The 22,605-nt window shown below is 53.4% G+C and overlaps 1 protein-coding gene across 1 annotated transcript in view; it reads right to left on the bottom strand.

The window, feature by feature from the left end:
• Positions 1 to 22,358, bottom strand: part of DNAH1 (dynein axonemal heavy chain 1) — a 61,013-nt gene extending 38,655 nt beyond the window's left edge. Inside the window, exons 1-10 of the mRNA XM_055136674.1 lie at positions 22,023 to 22,358; positions 20,945 to 21,017; positions 18,987 to 19,161; positions 18,149 to 18,305; positions 17,131 to 17,263; positions 11,390 to 11,551; positions 10,736 to 10,988; positions 2,753 to 2,910; positions 1,119 to 1,330; positions 394 to 692 (exon numbers count right to left, since the gene is read on the bottom strand). Coding sequence (XP_054992649.1) covers positions 394 to 692; positions 1,119 to 1,330; positions 2,753 to 2,910; positions 10,736 to 10,988; positions 11,390 to 11,551; positions 17,131 to 17,263; positions 18,149 to 18,305; positions 18,987 to 19,161; positions 20,945 to 21,017; positions 22,023 to 22,358 — 1,958 coding nt within the window. The remainder of the gene's footprint in view (positions 1 to 393; positions 693 to 1,118; positions 1,331 to 2,752; positions 2,911 to 10,735; positions 10,989 to 11,389; positions 11,552 to 17,130; positions 17,264 to 18,148; positions 18,306 to 18,986; positions 19,162 to 20,944; positions 21,018 to 22,022) is intronic.
• Between the last annotated feature and the right edge of the window lie 247 nt (positions 22,359 to 22,605).

Here is a 22,605-nt window from a genome sequence, read left to right as displayed (position 1 = left end):
CCGCCGGTCCTAAGTTTACCCACCCTTTCCTGGGGGCCCAATGTGGGAGCCCCCAACCTCACCACCGCTGCTCGACAGTGCCGTGTCTCACCCCCCTCCCCACGCTGTCCTGGGGCAGAGGGGCCCTGCCCTCTCATCCCCCCAGGAGTTGGCCTGGTTTGTGGCCTGTCACAGAGTAATTCAGGACTGAGGGAATGAAGGTCACCAGGTGTGTGTGTGTGTGTGTGTGTGTGTGTGTGTGTGTGTGCGCGCGCGCACTGGGGGTGGGGGGCACACGGACCCTCCTTCCTGTCTGGGTCCTGGCAGTGCGAGACACCCCTGCCCCTGGCCGCCCTGGTCCCTGCCGCGCCCCCGGGGGCCTTCTGGAAAGAGCAGGGGGCGCCCGGGCGGCACCTGTAGGGGCTGTTGATGAGGTCGTCGCCCCAGACCATGTCGCTGGGGCAGTCGAGCACGCTGCAGCAGGCGTCGCTGATGAACTGGGAGAAGCTGCTCAGCGAGTCCTGCACCAGGAAGCGCAGCGTGTCCTGCAGCATGTACTTGATCAGCTCCATCAGCTTGCGCAGCTTGGACATGAGGTACACCTCCCAGCTGGTCTCGTACAGGTTGTACCAGCCCTTGCTCATGTCCCGCAGGCTGCTGCGCAGGGCCACCTTGAGCGTGCTGATCCAGGAGTCCTTGAGGAACATCTGCACCTGGAGGGGCCGTCACCGCGGGGCTGCAGTCCGCCCGCCCCAGCCGGCGGCCCAGCCCCGAAGCCCATGCACACAGATGAGGATGGCAGACCGGGCAGGGAGGCAGAAAGCAGCGGCGTTTCTCCCAGGCCCTCTGCTGGCACTGCCCTCACGCCTCACCCCCAAACCTCCCTGATCAGAGACGCACGGGGACAGAGGGTCTGCTTCGGGGCAGCCCAGGTCGGGCGGGGAAGAGGAAAGCCCACTCTGCATCCCAAACTGAGCCCTCCGCACCCTCAAGCTCCCACTCCCACCCCTTCAGCCTCCAAGAGGCCCGGCGGGGACGTGAGGTCTAGTTCTGAGCAGAACCAGGCGCCCTTCCGGCTGGCTGGTCCCCAGCTGGCCTCTCCAGCGCCCCCTGCCGTGCAGAGGCTTCACAGCACGTACCTGGGTGAAGGTCTGGGACTGGATCTGCTCAAACTCCTCCAGGCGGCTGGACTTGGAGAGGTTCGAGTGGAACAGGGTCATCGCCGTCACCTTGTTGCACTCGGCCCGCACCTTGCTGAGGGCTGTGATGACCTCCAGCCGCGTGAGCAGGGACACGAAAGTGAAGTCCTCCTTCTGCTCCAGGAAGGGGTACTTGGGGACGCTCACCAGGCCTGGGGCATGGCAGGAGCAGTGTTAGGCGGGCCTGGGACACACCCGGGTCAGGACTGGGCCCGGGATGTGGAAAGGGGAGCAGCCCCCTTGCCTCCCTTCTGAGGAGGTGTCCGTGTCCCCAACCCTCTCTGCCCCGCCTGTCCAAGGGCCCCAAAGTCCCGCAGGGGGAGGGCTACGCTGGGGGAGTCTCCCTAGGTCACAGCCCCTCTAAGTGGGAGAGTGAGAGCTGCCGACGTCCCCCATCCTCTCCAGCCCTGTCTGCACACAAGCCCGGGAGCCCAAGAAAGGAAGAGCACTGTTGCCCGTGCCCCACCCCGGCTTCCCAGGGACACGGCACCCACGGAAGCCAGGAGCAAGGAGTGAAGTAAAGCTTCGGGAGCCGTGTCCTCAGTTTAGACTCGTCTGCCAGGCTCAAGTGCAGGGAGCGGCAGCCTCCCCTCGCTCGGGGGTGGGGGAGAATGGGCTGTACGTCCTTCAGTCAGAGCCCAGAGCCCCGCAGCTGCCCCCAGACACGGCTTGCCTGATATGCCTTCCTTCCCAGCCACTGCACTGCCCATACATACATGTGTACAAACATGTGTTAAACAGGGGCCACATATCGAAGTGCTGGGGGGGGGGCGGGGCTGGGCCACTCCCAGCAGACATCGGCCTGTGTAGACTGACGCTCAGGGGGCCACGTGGTACTCAAGAGCAAGTGTGGGGCCTCACATATGGTAGGCACGTGCTCTGCTTGTTGAGACAGCTCCCTGTTCTCCAGACTAATAAATAAGTATATTATTCGGGGGCTTAGGGCCACACCTGGCAGGGCTCAGGAGTTACTCCTGACCCTGCATTCCTGGCGGTGTTCAGGGAACCATACGGGATGCTGGGGATCGAATCGGGTTGACTGTGTGCACGACTAATGCTCTAATCGCTATTGACTCTCTCTGGCCCTCCAGACTAACTTGTTTTATTTTTGTTTTCATTTGGTTTTTGGGCCACAGCCAGGTATGTTCAGAACTTACTCCTGGTTCTGTATAGGGCTCAGGGGACTATATGTGGTACCGGGGATCGAACACAGGTCAGCCATGTGTCAGGCAAATACTTGACCTCTTGGACTCTTTCTCTGGCCCCTATTAAATTTTTCTAGTCTTCTAGGAACAGGGTAGATAGTTCAAGGGCTGGAGTCCATGCTTTGCATGCTCCAGCAGTCCTGGGTTTGGTCTCAGTATAACATGGTGCCCCTAAGCACTACTGTGACCCCCCCAAAATAATAACCCTCATCAATCAATTGCCTTTGCCCTTTCCCCGCCTATCCGTGCCCCGCTCTTCCAGGGTGGGAGAAGCGGTCTGTGCCGGGTCATAGTAGGAGAGGAGAGAGGGCAGCAGGACAGCCACCCTCGCAGGGGGCCTCAGCACGTGAGTGGCCGCCAGGCCCTCACCTTTTGGGGGCACCTTCTCCTCCTCCTTCTCCGGCAGGGTCACGTAGAAGAATGTCTCGGGCTTGGAGGAGACGATCCGGTCAAAGTTGATCTTGTTCATGCTGCGCTCGTAGTCCAGGCTGACCTCTTTGGAGAGATTGTTGAGGTGCTCCAGTGCCCTGCCCGGGAGTGAGACGGGTCAGGGCCTCCACACACCTGTCCCCTACACTGCTCTGCTCAGACATGGGCCCGGAGACGTGCCTTGGGCCTTCCCCTCTGGACTCACCGGCTCCCCTGTCACCGACTTGCAGCCCTGACTGATCTCGGGGGATCAGTCCTCGAGTCTTCCAGTCTGCCCCCCCCCCACTTCTCAACGCCATCCTAGTGTAGGCACCCTCCCTGCCTGCTCCCCTCACCCCCCCACCGCGTTACCACACTCCCCACAGGTGCCAGTCCCCACGAAATTCAAATCTGAGCATGTCCTTCTTGGGCTGGAAACCCAGGCCTAGGTCCTCTGGACCCCAGAGTGAAGCTAAACGTCGCTCCAAGACCCCAGAGACCTCTTCACCCTCCTGCCCTGACCCCACCTGGGTCCAGCCACAAGCAGCCACCTGCATTCAGGACTCTGAGCGCTCACCCAGCCCTGATCCCCCGCGCCACTGTTCCCTCTGGCAGCCACACTGATCCCTCAGCCCCGACTCCGCCTGACCACACGGAAGCTCTCGCTCGGGAACGCCCTGGCTGTGTCCGGGTCTCCTGCATGCCTGCCCTGCTCCCCGCCAGCGTGAGGCTCCGCCCAGCCCAGGGCCTGCAGGCCAGCGTCCCCCAGAGTGGCTGCTCACACACTCTGTCCCGGGACCAGGAACAGGCACTGGCTGGAGTTGGGCCCCTGACGGCGCTTGTCCCCTTTCAGCTGCCTCAGGGCCCCCTGCCTTCTGTCCCACTGCTACCCAAGGGTCCCCAAAGGCCCCCAGACTCACTTTGGCCTCTCCCATCATAAAAAAAAAAATAAAACAGTCCCTAGCCTTTGCGTCTCTTCCGTCACTCCTCCCTGCCCGACCGAGGCTGCCTCAGGGTAGCTGACCAGCCTCTCTCTCACTGTCCCCCACCCCACTGGGGTCTGCCCACGGTCCCACCACAGTCCCCCACTCCATGGTCCCCCTCCACAGTTCCCCCTCCTACAGCCTCCCGCGATTCCCCCTCACAGTCCCTGGCCTCAGTTTCCACCTTGTGGAGACTTGACTCTGGGTCTCTGCCCACTTCCCGCACCGCTTTCTTTGTGGGCCAAGAACAAGCTTCTCCTCCTCCCTCTGCTCCCCGACTTTAGAAACGCGGGCCCGTCCAGGCTCGGCCCTGGAACCCCTGCCAGGCCCCTCACTCGCCCCCGACCCCAGGGGTATGGGGTTGCTCACAACCCTCCTCGTTCTCTTCGCTCTGCCCCGCCGTGTCACACGCGCCCGCCCAAGTCTCGCGAGTCTGGGCACTGGCACTGGCCTCCTGAGAGGCCTCTTGCGTCCAGGCTTCTGCTGACAGCCCCCTCTCCGCTGGGAAAGGGGCACAGAGAAGCCATTTTTGACAAGGGAAGGGGTCAGACCAGTCGGCTCCAAACAACGCTGGCTCGCAGGTCCGCATCGCTGCTGGCTTGGCCTCACTCTCTGACGACTGCTCGCTGGGAGCCCTCGTGCCACAGTACCTGCCCCAACACACACACACACACACACACACACCCCAGCCCCACACAGGCCCAAACTCCTACTTCTCAGTAGCCGCTGCCCTGCTGCTTCCTCCTCTGGAATCTTCTTTTCTGTCCTTTTCAGGCCTCGCTCAAACCCTGACACCCCACTGTGGTTTTCCCTGAACATCAGATTGAATTATCATTGGGGGCACTCCCAAGCAGTGCTCGCTCAGTAGGTCTGGCAGTCCATGGGTAATTCCTAGCCAACTGGACCCCAAGGATGCAAAACTGCTCAGGCGCTGTGATTCCCGGGATACCTGGGGCCACCCCAGTGATGCTCAGGGGACCACGCAGTGCCAGGAACTGAACCTTGGTCGGGGCATGCTAGAGCCGTGTTCCAGCCACGGTGCTATCCCTGCCCTGTCCTCCTAATTTAACACAGCCCTTCCTGTGCTGGAGAGAGAGTAGAGGGGTTAAGGCACTCGCCTTGCATGCAACTGACTGTTTGATCCCTGACCCTGCACACGGTCTCCTAAGCCCCTCAGGAGAGATTCCTGAGCAGAGAGCTAGGAGTAAGTCTTGAGCACCATTGGGCTCAGTGTGTGTGGTCCCAATTCCACCTCCAACCCCCAAAAAAGAAATAAAATTTTGACAGTCAAGGTGATGGTGATTCCATCAGTTCAAATCTCCTAGACTGCTCTCAAAGAATAAGCACCATGAGAGAGAGAGAGAGAGAGAGAGAGAGAGAGAATATCCTATATATACTGGGTCAGATGATAGTACAGCAGGTAGGGTGCTTGCCTTGCACATGGCTGACCTGGGTTTGATCCCTAGCACCCCTGAGCACCACCAGGAGTGATTTCTCTCTCTCTCTCTCTCTCTCTCTCTCTCTCTCTCTCTCTCTCTCTCTCTCTCTCTCTCTCTCTCTCTCTCTCTTGGTTGGGGGTTAGTGGGTCCTCACACCCAGCAGTGCTCAGGGACCACACCTGGCTCTATGCACAGCACTGACACTATCTGCCAGAGACCCAGCTGATGAGGGGGAGGGGGAGGGAAGGAAGGGGAATTCTTTGGAGACTGGAGGGTGATGGAGGAATAAAGAGTAAAGGTGAAGAGTATAGTCCTACAAAATTATGGGCTGGAGAGATAGCACAGTGGGCAGGGCGTTTGCCTTGCATGCGGCCAACCCGGGTTCGATTCCCAGCATCCCATATGGTCCCCTGAGCACCACCAGGAGTAATTCCTGAGTGCAAAGCCAGGAGTAACCCCTGAGCATCACTAGGTGTGACCCAAAAAGCAAAACAAAAAAAAAAATTAGAGAGAACAAAAGACTTGGAAAGCACAAGGCTCTCCCCAACACACGCCACCACAACGAAGACAGATGGATTCTGCTCACAAACAGAAGAGGGCGCTCTTGAGCAGGGAATCCCGCACACCACCCGCAGGCCTTGAAATGACTGGGTGAAGCAAACTACATTTATTTTATTTGAAAGAACTCTTGGGGTCAGGGAGAGATAGTACAGCAGGTAGGGCACTTGCCCTGCATACAGCCAACATTTGAACCCTGGCACCACATATGGTTCCCAGAGTACTTGCTGCAAAGAGTAATGTCTGGGTACAGAGTCAGGAAGAGCCATTGAGCACAGCCAGCTGTGGCCCCCCCAAAAAAACAAAAGCAAAAAACAAAAAAGAATGGACCTCAGAAATAGCACGAAGTGTTAAAGTGTTAGCATGTGGCTGCAACTGCTGGAACTCTGGTTTGAATCCTGGCCCCTGCATCTGATGCCCCCAGCACTGAACAGCACCAAGAATGATCCAGATACAGCCCCTGAGCATCACTGGGTATAGCAAAAAAAAAAAAAAATTGTTTTTAAAGTAAAGGTGGTGAGGGCTAAGTAGCAAAGGCATTGGACTTAACTGATGAAAATATTCTCCTGCCTCTGAGAAAAGAAACAAGACAGAAGAAAACAACCTGTTAGATTTACTTTTAATCTTCAAATAAATACGTGTGGTTTTTTTTCCAAAAAAAAGAAAATAAAAATATTTGGGTACATGAAAAACCACCTTGAGTAATAAATTCAAAATTAAAACACAAAAATGGGCAAATAGCATGAAGAAAAGAAAAAAATTCAAGTGAACTCAGGTTGGGAACAGAAGGACAAAATTATTTCAGGAAAGAAGATTAAATTACAATGTATTCAAGTAAAAATAACATCCAATTTAAAATGTAATAAAGTAGATTGATGGAAGGCGGAAATATAACCAAGAAAGTGAAAATAAGAAAAAAATAAGATAATTAAAAAGGGTTAGAAAGCAACTGGATTAGAAATAGGCAAAGCAGTAGCAAGGCAATAGACATAGCACATAATAAAATTCCTGATAACAAAAAAATTCCCTGTGACAAATAAAACAATGGAAAATAACTAATCAAAATGAATTCAAAAGAAATTTCCATTCGAGCTCTCTCTCCACAGGCCTCAGTCTATACTTTGAACACCCACTGTGTACATGGGAAAATTGGCCAAGAACGATCAACTCTGAGACATAGTCTAGCAAAATAGAGACTTTAAAGAATTAAAAAAAAAAAAAAGGATGGAGCCAGCAAGATAGAACAGCTGATAGGGCACTTGCCTTGCATGTGGCTGGGCCATTTCCATCCCCAGAACTCCATATGGTTCCCCGTAACTGCCAGGAATGATCCCTTAGCATAGAGACAGGATCAGGCCCCGAGCACCACTGGATATGGTCCAAAACCCCCAAATAATAATAACAATAATAATAATGAAGGGGTTGAAGCAATAGCACAGCGGGTAGAGCATTTGCCTTGCACACGGCCAACCCGGGTTCGATTCCTCCATCCCTCTCGGCGAGCCCCGCAAGCTACCGAGAGTATCTCGCCCACACAGCAGAGCCTGGCAAGCTACCCGTGGCATATTCGGTATTCCAAAAACAGTAACAAGTCTCACAATGGAGATGTTACTGGTGCCCGCTGGAGCAAATCCATGAACAACAGGGTGGGACAATAATGCTACAGTGCTAATAATGAAGAAGGAGGATAGAAGGAGTAGGGAAAGGGGGGAAGAAGAAGAGGAAGAGGAGGAAGGGAGAGGAGGAGAAAGAAGGGAGGAGGAGGAGGAAGAGGAAGAAGGGGGAGGAGGAGGAAGAAGGGAGGAGGAGGAAGGGAGGAGGAAGGGAGGAGGAAGAGGAGGAGAAAGAGAAGGAGGAGGAGGAGGAGGAAGGGGAAGGAAGAAGAAGTAAAAGAAAAGTAGAAGACAACAATGACGACCAGGATATAGCTGGAAAGGGCTGTAGCACATGCTTTGCACCATGGCCCCAAAACAACAACAACAAAAATTGTTTTTTATCTCCAAGGTCTCCAAGCACAAAGATCAAACAACCGACAAGAGAAGCTCAGTTACACCGGCAGCTGACTTTTCAAATGCAACATACAAAGCAAAGCCACAAAAGAGCAAGCAGTTTTCAAAAATCTCCAAATAAGAATGTATGAACCAAGAATTTTCTATTCGGTCAAGTTATTTTCTGAGTTTTAGACATGTATAAATGCCTTTGAGCCTTTATGAGGAATGAGGAATATACTAGAAGAGAAACTGTGTCCAATCAAAGATTGGAGAGCTCATACCCCAGAATATGACAACCCTTTGCAGAACAAATTTGGGAAACTCCAGGTACCTCCATACGTCTGGAGGAAAGGGAGCCTGCTTAGCTCCGGGAAGCAGGAGCCAGAGGAAGCTGGAGAAACAGGCCTTTCCCATGCCCCACTCACTCTCCTTAGAGCCCAATCCTTGTCCTGGCACATTTCCCCTCAAAACTGTCCTCTTTATCAAATCTAGCATTAAAATGCTCAGGCCTGGGGCCAGGAGAGAATGAAGGTTAAGGTGCTTGCCTAGCTTGCTGGGATTGGCACCACATATGGTCCCCCGAGCACAGAGCCAAGAGTGGCCCCTGAGCACTCCTGGGTGTGGCCAAACAAACAAACAAACAAGCCCTCAAGTTTAACCACTTTTCCAGGTCTTCATGTGTTTATAAAGTCTCCTGTGTGACATAAACTTAATATTAAACCAAGGTCTCTGCCATTCTCTCTGCCATTCTCTTGATCTTACCGAGTAGAATAAGATCAAGGGTTGCTGACGGGAAACTGACCCAGCAAAGAACCTAGAAGCATAGAAAGAAAAAGGATTCCATTTTTTCCTTAACTGAGAGGAAACACCATGTCAGGGGAAGCTGATGATAGGGGAAACTTCAGCGAAAAAGCCTGATACTTTGCATGCATGAGCTTCCCCCGTTTTCCAAAAGTAGAGCATCTCAGTGAAGCCTTTCATGAGCAGAAGAGGTGTAAAAGGAAGAAGCAATTACCATGAGTTTATATCCCAGGCTCTCCAAAAAATAGCCTACCAAACACTACCAGAGAGCAGATAATGGACACCCGCGTACCATACAAGTAGGACGATGATAAAGAACGGTGTTGCCTCTGACAGATGCAAAAAAACAGAAGCTAAACCCAGTTCCACTGTACATGCTCTATGGTAGGAATCAAAGTCCTCTTCAGATTTCTTCAGGTAGGAAAACAAGTACAGCAGGTCCTTGAATCACGGCATCTTGTTCAACTCGGTTTTGTTGTAGCATTGAGAGAAAATCAATCCCCGTCAGCACTGAAAGCAAACACTGTTCAAGAACCCTACTGCATTCTACAGCTCAGTTTCAAGTGCGGGTTTCTTGACAGGTTTCCTCACTATCCATATCAACTCTGAGACATATTCTAGCGTAGACATAAAGCGCAGAACACCTTTAGAAAAACCTGGGAAAGTCCTATATTTAATTGCAGATTAAAGACTAGCAAAGAGGGAGGAGAGTGGAAGGATATTCTGTTTAAGTATTGCAAGGAAAAAGAAAGCCACTGAAAGCGGGAGAAGAAAGAGGTGAGGCAAGTAGAGTAAGATCAAGGACTGCTGACTAGGAAGCTGGAGGGAGTCAGAGGAAATCATTCAGAACTGACAAAGGAGGGGCCAGAGCGACAGTACAGCGTGCACGGCACTGAGCAGCGTCAAGGTGTCCTTGGTAGAGCTTTTCCTCTAAAAAGAATGGTCTGACCATTGGAAGCTGCTAATTGCATATTCTAGGTATAAGAAAATAAGAAACTATACTGTGAAAGTGAAGACAGTTTTCTTCCAAGAAAAGAATCAGAAGGGCCAGAGCAATAATAAACAGGTAGGGACTTGCCTTTCACACAGCCGACCCGGGTTCTATCCCGGACACCTTATTATGGTCCCTTGAGCCCCGACAGGAATGATCCCTGAGCGCAGAGCCAGAAGAAAGCCCTGAGCACCTCTGGGTGTGTGGGGGGGAGGTGAGGGGGGGAAATGACGCAGAAGAAAAAAGTTAATTAAAAAAAAGAGAGAAAGTCAGGAATGGGTGAAAGTGGGAGTGAGCCCTACTGTGTTATAGTTGATTTGAAGGAATCAGTGCAAACCATGTTTCGTTTTGTTTTCTTTTGTTTTGTTAAGATAAATCATCAACTCATTTCATTTTCTACTTGCTGGCTGGAGCAATAGCATAGTGGGTAGGGTGTTTGCCTTGCACGTGGCCGACCCGGGTTCGAGTCCTCTGCCCCTCTCGGAGAGCCCGGCAAGCTACCGAGAGTATCTCACCTGCACGGCAGAGCCTGGCAAACTACTCGTGGCGTATTTGATATGCCAAAAACAGTAACAACAAGTCTCACAATGGAGACATTATTTTACTGGTGCCTGCTCGAGCTAATCAATGAGCAATGGGATGACAGTGACAGTGACAGTGACATGTTCTACTTGCTGTCCCAGGGATCAAACCCAGAGCCTCCACATGCAAGGTAAGTGCTCTATAGCTGAGCTCCGTCCCTGGCCCCTAGAAATAGACTTGGAAGTATATGGAGGCTTAAATGCAGATCTGTCTGCTGTCAGACACTGATCTCCTCAAAGCATTCATTTCCAGGTACTAATGAGCATGTCTAATGCCCCAGTAGTCACCCCGCTCATGAGTCCTCAAAGTTCTTTAGAGACAGCTTATTTCAGGCACAGGACTAAGGATGTACAAAGTGAACACACAATTTCTTCCTATTCCAGAGAGTAAGGACTAATAGGAGAGTATCAAAACAACACAGCAATCGGCTTAAGGAGCTCCCTGTGGCCAAACCTGGGGAATTTGGGCACCAAAATTAAAAATGGCAATAAAAAGGACAACCAACACCCTAAAGCCGGTGTGGGGGGAGCACTGCCTTGCGAGCAGCATGACACCCTCAGGGAGCAGCAGCCCACACGAGGGGACTCGTAGGCACTCACAAGGGTCCCTTGCGCATCCGGGGCGTGCTCATGGCCCACTGCTTGATCCTGCCCAGGCTCTGCTCGTTGATCACGCGCTGGCCCTCGCAAGGCATGCAGTCCACGTACAGGTTGTACAGCAGCAGCGCCTCCGTGTTCTTGCGCAAGTTGTTGGCTTGGACCACACGCTGGGTGAACACCCGGGGGTCCTCCGCGCAGAAGAGCAGCTGGACCCGCGGCACCCAGTACTGGCAGCTCATGAGGGGCTTCCTTCCTGGGGACGGAGCGGGGAGGGGACAGGCTCTTGTGGTTTTCCTTCTCTGACCTCCCGCATCTCGTCTGTGAGCTGGAAAGGATGGCCCTCCCCTTGCGTCCCCATCACTGTGCAAAGGGAGAGCCAGGCTGTGAAGTGACACTCCAGCGTGCCCCACCTGGGGCGGGTGGCACTCACCAGTGGTTCTCAGGCTCCCTCTCCACCTCCCTCCCAGAGCAAACCAAGGCACTTGCCCATCCTGGACTCTCAGTGATGGGGCCTCTGGTTCTCAGGGGCTGGAGACAGCTGCAGGACCACAGAACAAGGGGGGCTACAGACTTAGCTTGACTGTGCCCTGGGTTGGCAGGGGTCGGGGGTCTGCCTCATCCCAGGCCTGGCCCCGGGTAGGGCCCAGAGCGAACCTTGAGGTGTCATGCCGCCATTCAGGATGGGTTCCCCCATCTCATCCCGCACCAAGCCGTGGTCATCTGTCTTGTGCACCAGGTACAGCTTCTTCTCTGGGTCATAGTCTAGTACCCCAACTTGGTGCCATTCATACTTCAGCTGGGGACTCTTGGGGTCCTCTGAAACAGAAGGGTACTGCCCGAGTGCTCCCTGCACAGATCTCTGTGGCACTTCCCCCCCGGGTGACCTCCTCTGCTCCATCAATGTGGCTCTGGCTCCCTCCCGGCTGCGCCAGCGCTGGAGGAGCTGCAGGCAGCTGGAGAAGCTGAGAGGACCTCTGGGCAGAGACATGGACCACAGGGTCAGGCAGGAGGCAGGGCAGTCTCAAGAGGCATCCCTTGGGGATGGTTGAGCTGGACCCCTTCAGGGACAAAGGCCCAGGGTGCTGGAGAGGTACATATAACAGGTAGGGCATTCACCTTACATGCAGCCAACCTGGGTTTGATCCCCAGCATCCCGTATCCTCAGGTATTGCCAGGAGTAATTCCTGAGTACAGAGCTAGGGTTAGAGCTAGGAGTAACCCTTGTACTGGCCGCCTAATTGTTGGTTTTCTCTCTACTTCTGCAGCTTTTCCTTGCTTGAGCAACTTTGCCTCAAGGATGCCTTTCTCCAGCTCCTTTGCCTGTGTCCCTTGCAGGGCCTACAGTCCTGCCTCTGGGGCCTCTTCATGCCTCTGGTTTCCTCACATTAATGTCCAGCCCGTAAGGACAGGCAGCTTTGTCCTATCCTGCTCATCACAATGTCCTGCATCTAAAACAGAAACTGGAACTCTTAGGTTCTCAATAAACTTTTGTGGCAGAAAAACACACATGGCACAGGGCCTTGCAGAGACCTCAAAGCAGAGTGGCTTAAAATAGATCCATGGCGGGCTGGAGCAATAGCACGGCGGGTAGGGCGTTTGCCTTGCATGCAACCGACCTGGGTTTGATTCCGAGCATCCTATATGGTCCCCTGAGCACCGCCAGGGGAAATTCCTGAGTGCAGAGCCAGGAGTAAGTCACCCCTGAGCATCGCCGGGTGTGACCCAAAAAGCAAATATATATATATATACATATATATATATATATATACATATATATATATATATATATATATAGCCTTCAGACTGACTGGGCTGAGGGAGTGAGAAGGGCTGAGATTCAACAAACATGTTCCATCCAGTGGCCTGGGTGGCTTAGTAGTGAGGCAACATGCATGTACCACCAGCATTGCTCTTCCATTTTCCCTCCCCTTCTAAGCAAGCATTCCTCCTTTTAGAAAGTGGGATGTTCCTTGGGGCTGGAGAGATAGCATAGGGGTTAAAGCACTTGCCTTAAACACAGATAACCCATGATCTATCCCCAGTATAACCAATGTATCATCTCCTGAGCCATGCCAGGAGTGATCCCTTAAGCACTGAGCCAAGAAAATCCCTTGAGCACTGCCAGGTGTGGGGTACACACACACACACACACACACAGAGTGAGAGAGAGGGGTGGGGGAAGGGAGAGAGAGATAAGAAAATGTGACCTTGTCTAGGCTAAACTTAAAAGAGAAGTTATGACATGCCTCCAGCAGAAAATCAGAAATGCTCCCTGTTCATTTTCCTCCCTCTGCTGCTGTGGCCTCCCTCCAGGACCCTTGGGAATGGGTTAAGCAGAAGCACTTTGAGGAGGTTGGCACTTGATGCCTTTAAAATTAATACCTGGTGTGGGAAGAGGTGAAGAGAGCTTTCTCAAAGAAGACATAAGAGATGGCCAAAAGGCGCATGGATAAAATGCTCTTCAGCAGTCATCATCAGGGAAATGCAAATCAGAACAACACTGAGCTATCATCTCACACACAGAGACGGGCACACATGATGAAGAACAAAAAACAACCAGTGCTGGTGGCAATGTGAGGTAAAAGAGACCCTCAATCACTGCTGGTGGGGATGTGGATTGGTCTAGCCTTTTTGGAAAACAATGCAGGCACATCCCCCAAAATATCTAAGAATTGGGGGACCAAAGGGATAGGACAGCAGGTAAGAGGCTTGCCTTGTATGCAACCGACCTTGGTTTGATCCCAGCGTCCCATATGGTCCCCCAAGTCTTCCAGGAGTGATCTCTGAGCACAGAGCCAGGGGTAAGACCTAAGTACAGTCAGGTATAGCCCAAAAACAAAACAAAAATAATTAAATTGAAAAAAAAGAAAAAAACAAACAAACTAGGAATTGAGCTTCCATATAACTTAACAATTCCATTTAACTTCATATAACTCAGCATCTACCCAGAAGGGTCTAAAACTCTATTAAGAAGAGACATTTGCATCTCTATGTTCATTGAAGCACTATACACAATGGCTAAAATCTGGAAACAGTCCAAATGTGCAAGAACAGATGATTGGATAAAGAAACTACGATATGGCTTGTCCTTCAAGCCCCTGTGCTGCCTTGAATGTGCGTCTTGCTTGCTTATCTCTCTGGCTCTTCGCTTGCCTATTTCCACTCTAGAGAAGCCTGTGTTCTCTCTTGAATATGCATTTCTCTCTTTCTTTCCCCTCACATCTTTCTAACAAAAAAAAAAAATCTTGCTTCACCATTTCACCTTCTCCTGAAGTTTTGTTCTGTAAGAAAAAGGCTACAGACCCACGATGCCTGCGCTGAGGTTAGGAGTGACCTGATCCAGGCGAGCAACTTCCCCAAGGGCTGGTGGCCAAGGTGAGTGGAGCAGAGAGGTAGAGCATTCTTTTCTCAAGTTAACCTCCCTTACTCCCCACTTTACCGAGCCACCAACAACATTAAAAGGTAGCCCAGAGGGGCTGGAGCAATAGCACAGTGGGGAGGGCGTGTGCCTTGCACGTGTCCGACCCAGGTTCGATTCCCAGCATCCCATATGGTCCCCTGAGCACCGCCAGGGGTGATTCCTGAGTGCAGAGCCAGGAGTAACCCCTGTGCATTGCCGGGTGTGACCCAAAAAGAAAAAAAAAAAAGTGGCCCAGAAGAGATTAACTTTTATGTATGCAAAACTCCAGAAAATAAAAAACTCACTTGGAAGAATTGTATAAAGGGTCTTCCTGAAAGCTATCTGGGACTTGCTCTTCCAACCTGTGTTCTCCCTTGAACATGTAGTTGTTTTGTCTCTCTGCATCTTTGCTTGCCTATGTTCACTCTGCAGCAGCCCATGTTCTCTCTTAAACATGTACTTCTCTCTTCCTCTTCCCTCACATCTTCTAAAAAAGTTTCCATTAAAAAAGTCATCTTGGGGCTGGAGTGATAGCACAGCGGGTAGGGCATTTGCCTTGCATGCGACCGACCCAGGTTCGAATCCCAGCATCCCATATGGTCCCCTGAGCACCGCCAGGGGTGATTCCTGAGTGCAGAGCCAGGAGTAACCCCTGTGCATCACTGGGTGTGACCCAAAAAGCAAAAAAAAAAAAAAAAAAAAAAGTCATCTTGCTTCACAAAAAAAAAGTAAAGCAAAAGTAAATCAGGATAGATATATACAATGGAATACTACTAGGCGATGAGAAAAGAGGAAAAGAATAGAGAAAATCTTGCAGTGTGCCACTGTATGATGGATCTGAAGGGCACCACGCGAGTGCAGTCAGTCAGATAGGAGAGGGACAGACACAGGGGCAGACACGGTCAGCTTTCTCTCTTGTGTTGTATACAGAGCAGCACGGGAAGGGAATAACCGACACACAAAGGAAACAGAAAACTGAGAACTGGTTTTCAGTAGAAGGCTTACCACAAGGGAGAATGGGGAGGGGGCAAGCGGGAGAGACACAAGGACGATGGTGGAGGGGGTGGGAGGGCACTCTGGGGTGGAGGGCATGTGCAGGAAGTCTCGTGCCTAAGACCCTACCAATAACCGTTTTGTAAAGCACAGTGCTTAAGATAAAATGGCTGTAAAAAGGGAATGCACGGCCGGGGAGATGGCTCGAAGGGCTCATGTGCACACTTTGTATGCAGGAGCCCAGGTTCAATCCCAGGCGCTGCACAGCCTGATCCCCGGAGGACTGGGAGCAGCTCCTGAGCACTGCTGGAAGCTTCCCAAAAACCTGAACAAATAAATAAAGTTAATGCAGCCCTCAAACCTTTTGGTTTTATCACCAGGAATTGGAGATCTGGGAGCAATTGAGCTAAATTATTTTTGTAATTAAGTCCAAAGTAAAGGGAACATTCTGGGCTTCTTGTCTAGTTTGGAGAAATTGATTCTGGCATTAACAGGTTTTTAAATCAAAGCATAAACATACAGCCTGCTCTGTGGCATCTCCGTAGGCCCCTGGCAGCTGGCAGCACTCCCCAGCCTTCCTCCTGCCTGCGTGCTGCCCACGGAGTACGTCCATCCCTGGGCAGGGGGCAGAGTGCCCAACCTTATGACACAGGAGGCCTGCATGGAGACCAGTCACAGGCCGGGGGACCAACTCTGGGCCCTGGCACTGCTCCCGACAGCAGCATCCTGGGAGATGCCCACTGCCCTCAGGGCAGGCTGGGGTAAAGGCGGAGGAAGGGGACTCTTTGGGGACACAGACGAGGCTGAGAAGCGGTAAATCTATGCAGCATTTATGTGGGGGGAGGAGAAGGTAGGCAGGATTGTGGTTGTACATGCATGTATATTTTTTGTTTGTATTTTGGGGGGGAACCTCCCAGGGTTCTCAGGAGGTCCTAGGGCCCCACTGGTTGGTAGTTCAATGTAAGAACTGAAGATTCAGTGCTGCTGAGGGTTTTGGGAGCCACCCTGACGGTTCTGGGGGCCTTCAGGCTCTACCTGATAATGCTCAGGGGACCATGTGGTGCTGGGGATCAAACCAGGGTTGTTGCATGTAAGGCAAGTTCCTTAACTGCTGGGCGAGTTCCTGGCCCCTGTGTTGTGCATTTGTGCCATGAAAATGTGAGTGCAACTTTATGTACGTGAGTGGGTGAGATGGGGTATTTGTGAATGTGTGCGTGTGTGTATGTGAAAGAGAGAGAAAGAGAAAGAGAGAGAGAGAGAGAGAGAGAGAGAGAGAGAGAGAGAGAGGTTGTGGGGCTATCCATGCAGAGGTGAAAGCTAAGAAGTCACAGTGTCAAGAAGTCAGTTTTCGCTGGGATTTCTTTGATTTTGCTTTTGGGTACACACCTGGCTCTGCTCAGGGCTTACTCCTAGCAGGATTAAGACGACCATAAGGAGGTGCTAGGGATCAAACCCAAGTTGGCAGCATCCAAGGCAAGTGCTCTACCCACTGTCCTATCTCTCCGGCCTAGCAGTGGTCATTTCTGGAGCCTGGGATAGAAGGGCTTGAATTGTGCACACTTAAACATTTTTGTACACGTTTGAACATCTCCAACAAACACATGTATTTCTCAATTCATAGAAATCAAAGATTGGCAGGGGATGGTTCTGGGACACACCCAGCAGTTTGGGGTGGGTGGGGGGCACTCCTGACTAATTGCTTGGGGAATGCTCCTGTTGGTGCTTGAGAGATCATGTAGTTCTGGGGATTGAACCTGGGGCACCAGCATGCAAAGGGTGTGGCCACTGAGCTATCTCCCAGGCTGAAACTATTTCTTTTTCACATTAGACACCATTGAACTGTCCCTTCCCCAACTCTCCCACCAATGTCGGCCCTGGTCCCTGCATTTCCTGGCCCTGAGTGCAGTTCTTTGTCCTATATCCCCAAAGGGGAGGTCTCAAGAGGTGGGATCGCCAGGCCCCAGCTCGGCCCAGGAGTTCATGGCAGGCTGGTGCTGCTCACCGTGCCCCAGGATGTCGTCAGTGGGCAGGAGGGCTTTCCCGGGCACAGGCTTCCTGTCCTGAGACCCTGGCTCCAAGCCCATGTTGATCCACTCTGTGGGAGTTCGGCAGTCAAACTCCTCATTGTCAAATACCTGAAGGAAAGTGGCAGACAAGGGCCCAGAGTATCTGAGCATGCTGGGGGGGTGGGGTGAGGGCCTCCCCCAAGCCCAGGATCTACAGATGTGGGGAGCCCGGTGCTGAGCCCCTCTTGACAGTTCACAGTGAGCTGGGGGGGGGGGGGGCCTGACGCTGAAACTGAGGGCTATAGTCCAGCCAGTCTGGGCTCCAGGCAGAGTCACACCCGGGGACTCAGAGCGGCTTCCAGCTCAAGCCCAAGGGAAGAGGCAGACCTCCTCAGGCATTCCTGGGTTCCCGGGCCCATTCTTGGAGCTAAGGACACTCTGGGTAGTCAAAAGCCACCCTTAGGGCTGCAGCGATAGCACAACGGGTAGGGCATTTGCCTTGCAAGTGGCCGACTCCCAGCATCCCATGTAGTCCCCCGAGCATTGCCAGGAGTAATTCCTGAGTGCATGAGTCAGGAGTAACCCCTGTGCATTGCTGGGTGTGGCCCAAAAAGGAAAAAAAAAGTACCACCCTTAGCGGGGTCCACCAGGGAAGATATACTCAGGGTCACAGAGGAAAGAGCTGGAGATTGGTGGACACTACTCACCCCCAGGACTCAAGTTTTCCCCATCAACACCTGTCAGTACCCTCAAAGGGGCCACAGCAATGCCACCCGCATTTCACATTTCAGGGAGCCTGTACATGGCTAAAGCGTAGCTCGGAGGGATGGGTGGGGTGGGTCAAAGGTAAGGATTCCAGAGAAGCAGCTGAACATCAGTGCCCCCCGGGGTCCTGGCACTCCTCCTGCCCCTGCCCTAGAGTGATCTGATTACACACTTGTCCGGTTTGACAAGCCGGTGCTGGTGACAGCCATGGGGCTCAGGTCTGACTCCCCCCTCATCAGCTGGACTCACCTTCAGGGGAAGGTAGGTGGGGAAGAGCGGGTCGTGGCCCTGCTCAATGGTATGAGGGTTTTGGGGGTCTAGGTGCCTGGGCATGAGGTTGTTGGAGTCGATGCCCTCTGCAGCCAGGAGCTTCTCAATGTCCAGGCTCATGTACAGTCGCTTCCTCCTGGCCAAGACAGCAAGAGGAGTCGGGACCCATGGCTGAAGTGAGGAGACAGCCCGCATCTCCAGGGCCCCGGGGTGCAGGTGTGGCCTCTGAACCTCGAGCCTCATTAGAAAGAAGTATGGGGCGAGGACTGGGCTCAGAGGCCCCAACTGCCCTCTGTCCTGCCCGCCACCAACCTTAATTCCACCTCCCAATTCCAGTGCCTGGCTAGAAGACTTTGTTTTCATTTGGTTTAGTCTGGGTTTGAGTTTTCAGGCCACACCTGGAGGTGCTCAGGGGCCACTCCCAGCTCAGTACTCAGGGTTTCTCCCCGTGGTGCCAGGGACACCGTGTGGTGCCAGGAATCGAACCCAGGTCCCCGAGTGCAATGCCTGTGCTCAGCCCACTGAGCTCCCTCTCTCTTTCTCCTCCCTAGGTTTCCGTGAACAGGCCCTGAAGAGACAGTATAGCAGACTGGGTGCAATCCCAGGGACCCTTATGGTCCCCTGAGCATTGTCTGGGGTAATTCTGAGTGCAGAGCCAGGACCCCCTGAGTATTTCTGGGTGTGGCCCCACCCCCCCCCAATAAAATAAAAATGAAATAGACTTTTGTGAATAGACCCATTCAGGAAGGGAGGTCACCTAGCCGCCTGCTGGCCCCTCCAGCTGTGGTGTGTGGACCCTACAACCCACTGCCCGTACCTCTCGATTTCAATCTTGCGGGGGCACTGGCCAGTCAGCACCAGGAAGGGCACCTGAACCTTGGGCTCGTAGGCCTGCAGCGGGAAGTCCGTGTCGGTGAGCAGCTGGGTGGTGGCCCCCGTGTGCTGCTTCTCCAGCATGTCCTGGAAGTTCTGCGGAATCTCAAAGGTGCTGACTGCAGGGGGCGGCAGCAGAGGACAGGCAGGGGCTCAGGCCAGAGCCCACAGCCCCAAGGCCAAGCACCAGGCAGACACCGGGTGGGCACAGAAAAACTGAGGAAGGACCAGGCCCTCCGGCACCTCCAGATCAGGTGCCTTGCCCCCCCCCCCCCATCCTGCTCAACAATTGCCCTCCAGGCTGCCCCAACACTGACCCCAGGTGTGGGATAACATAGCCTCAGGTACTTTGCATAGTTTATTCAGAGCCATGTCCTTTTTGTATGGACACAGGAAGACTTAGCAAATGCTATGCTTTTGTAACCTGGGAGTCATTTGACTCTACATGATATTTTCCTCCTGGGCATCTGTTCTCTCGACCTAAGCCTCAACTGCCCTTACTTCCTAGCACCCCCAAAAGCAAGGTCCCGACGAGGGACGAGACAGACCCAGGGCAAGCGGTGAGTTGTACGCTAGCCTGGCATCAAGATGGGCCTGGCCAAAGTGCCTAATGCTTAACTATAAGTTAAGAGCTTGATCATGGACAAATGTTGTCATGATCCAAACAGTGATAACTAGATTTGGACCCTGCTAGGGTGAGGAATGATTAATCTGGCCTGAGTGCTGTAGTTGAGTCTGGCAAGATGTTCCCAGGAGAGCTGCCTTGCAAGCCTCAATGTATCTCTTGCTATGTCCATACAAAAATAACTAGTATTAAGATGTTAATGAGTGTTTGGACTAAGGAAAGGAAAAAAACCTTAAGAGGTTTTTCCCTTAGGGCTTTGGAATGCCCTTAGGGAGTGTTCCCTTTGAACCTGGCTGCCCTCAGGAAGGGCTTTCTTATGTTGATTTTGCTACCTGGCTGGGTGTAGCCTAGAGGGCAAGGTGGGAGAGACAAGTAGGGAGAGAGACAGGGGATCCAGGAAGGCTGCAGTAGATCCAGAGAGAGGACGGAGCTGGGAGTGTGGGAGATGAGAAAGATGGAAGATTGAATAAACAGTAACTAATCAGCAACCAGCTTGGTCCTCGTTCTTCCTTCGCCTGCCCTTGGCCAATGGCCATCCCGATCCAGCCCATACATAGCGGTTCCAGAGCGCCGAACGTGGGCGGTGAGACAGAGCCGCCTGGAGAACCCGCGAGTGCACGCGCCCGTAGGCGTGCTTTAGTTTTTTACACCCAGGGGCCATAGCTCCAGCCAGGCAGCAAATCAAAGGAGCAGCAAGGACCTAACCAGGAAGGTAGAGTGGGCGCTCCCTGCCACCCAGCCTCTCCAGAGCACCCCAGTGTCTGAATACGATGTCTCAGGGACTTTTTCCAGCACAAGTGTCCTGGATACTGGTGGAGCGGGGTCACCAGAACCTGGGCCCTGGCTGAGGGCGGAGGTTCACAAAATGACCCACCCTATATGCCACCCAGGGCAGAAAGATTCACAGAACCTCTCTGGGGGTCAAGAGGTAGGCAGTTTGCAGGAGGATCCATCCTGGGGGTACCTCGGGGCCCCCACAAAAGCCACGGAGGCTCCACAGAGGCCACCTGTCTTCAGCTGAAACCCACTGTCTTACCAGGGACGTGGGCCCCATCCTAGTTCTCAGGACCCTGATCCCGGTCCTGAGCCTACAGGCTGTAGCAGCCTGGTCAGCCGCCCAGAGGCCCAGTGGAGCAGGCAGGTGGCACCCGCTGCTGGAAAAGGGGCCCCGTGAATCACCCCCATTCCTGTGGCCCACCCCCTCCACCAGCAGCCTGTCTCCGCCAGACAGAAGTCCTGCTTCCCAAGACCCTGTCACAGCCCCCCGAGGCACTGACCTTTGGGGGTGAACTCGTTGAGTTCGGCCACCCGCAGGAGGTCCTGTTTCACCAAGGGGCCACGGCAGACTTCCTGAAAGTAAACCCAGAGCCCTGAGCCAGCGTAACCCCGAAGGGACACGCGGACTCTGGAAGGCCCTCAATGCCAAGGGGCATCCCAAGGACACAGCAGTGGGGCTGGCCCAGCAGACTGGCACAGTTCCTGCCCAGAGGCCACAGGGGTAGCAAAGAGAAAGCATCCAGGGCCCCCCATGACCCCCCACAGCCATACAGCGCCCCCCTCCCCCAGACTGCTTCGGCCGGGGTGGGGTCAGTGCAAGGTTCAGCCACCACCAGGCCAGCGGGGATCTCTGTAGACTTCCCTCCCAAGGGCCCCTCTATCACCCTGAGTGTAGTGAGGACTAACCTGTTCTCATCTTTTCTCCCTCCACTCCCCTAAAACCTTCCTGGGGCTGACCAGGGTCACCGAGCTCTTCTCTCGTCTTCCCTTTCATCTTCCCCCACCCCCTAACCCTGCTCCCAACATTCTACCCAGCTCCTCCCCACTGGTCACACCTGTCAGGGATGCAGGCCTTTCTACTTTCTGTTTCTCCTGCCTGGCATGCCCCCCCCACTCCCACCCTCCCTGCCAATCTCTTCAATGGCCCCAGGATGCCTGCATCATCCAGATTCTCTCCCCAGTCAGAGCTGAGGATCAGGTCCCCATCCAAAGCCAACTCCCATTATAAAAGGGACACAGATGTCCCAACTTTGGGCTGAGTCCAGGGACATTTCACATGAAAAGGCTCAGTAAGAGCCGTTGAATGAATGGACAGATGGATGATGGACGGTCAGAGAGATGGATGGGTGGGTGGGTGAGTGAATAGATGGATGCACAGGTAAGGTGTGTGTCCAAGTGGATGGATAGCTGAGGGGATGGTTGGGTAGGGTAGGCAAATAGATGGACAGACAGACTGCTAGACAGATGGACAGACTGATGGAGAAGTGAACAAGTGGACTGTTGGAGAGGCGGAAGAACAGATGGACAAGAATCCACAAGGAGGGCTGGGGCTTGGTGGGGGGTGGCCGCCACGCTCACCCCAAGCTGTTCCAAGGATCCTGGCGTGAGGATATCCGAGTAGAAGCCACGCTGCTTCATCAGGGGATACTTCTTGTCATGGCCCATCAGGGGCAACTTCCGAGGCTGTGTCAAGTCTGTGGGGACGACTGGGGTCACCGGCAAGGGCACAGGGAAAGGTGGGGGTCTGGAGTCAGGGGTTAGAGAACTACTCCCCGCCACCACATCGGGGTCCGAGTTGTTCCTCAAGCCTTGCTCTTGGCTCCTGTCAGAGTTCAGAAGACTCCTCCGGGCCCCAGGAAAGCTGAAGATCTTCTTCCCCTGGGGGGCCTCGTCTTCTCCCTGGGGCTGCTCCATGCTGCTCCTGAGTGATGCCTGTCAGCACACCTAGAAGACACAGGCACCTCTGGGCCCTTGCAGGCCTCCACTCGCCCCCAGGCGCCAGATACGGGAAGCCTCATCTGCTGCTCCACAGCCTCAGCCCCTATGCTGGTTACAGGGCAGAGGAAGGCAAGGCGGGAGGAAGGGATTTCTTCATCTAGGCAAAACACAGTGCCAGGAGGGTCCCCCCAGCAGACACTAGCGTTTCTTGGATGCTGCATAT

The sequence above is a fragment of the Sorex araneus genome, chromosome 4 (genome assembly GCF_027595985.1).
Source record: "Sorex araneus isolate mSorAra2 chromosome 4, mSorAra2.pri, whole genome shotgun sequence".
In the NCBI taxonomy this organism is placed as follows: Eukaryota; Metazoa; Chordata; class Mammalia; order Eulipotyphla; family Soricidae; genus Sorex; species Sorex araneus.
This window is presented reverse-complemented; position numbering and strand designations above follow the sequence as displayed.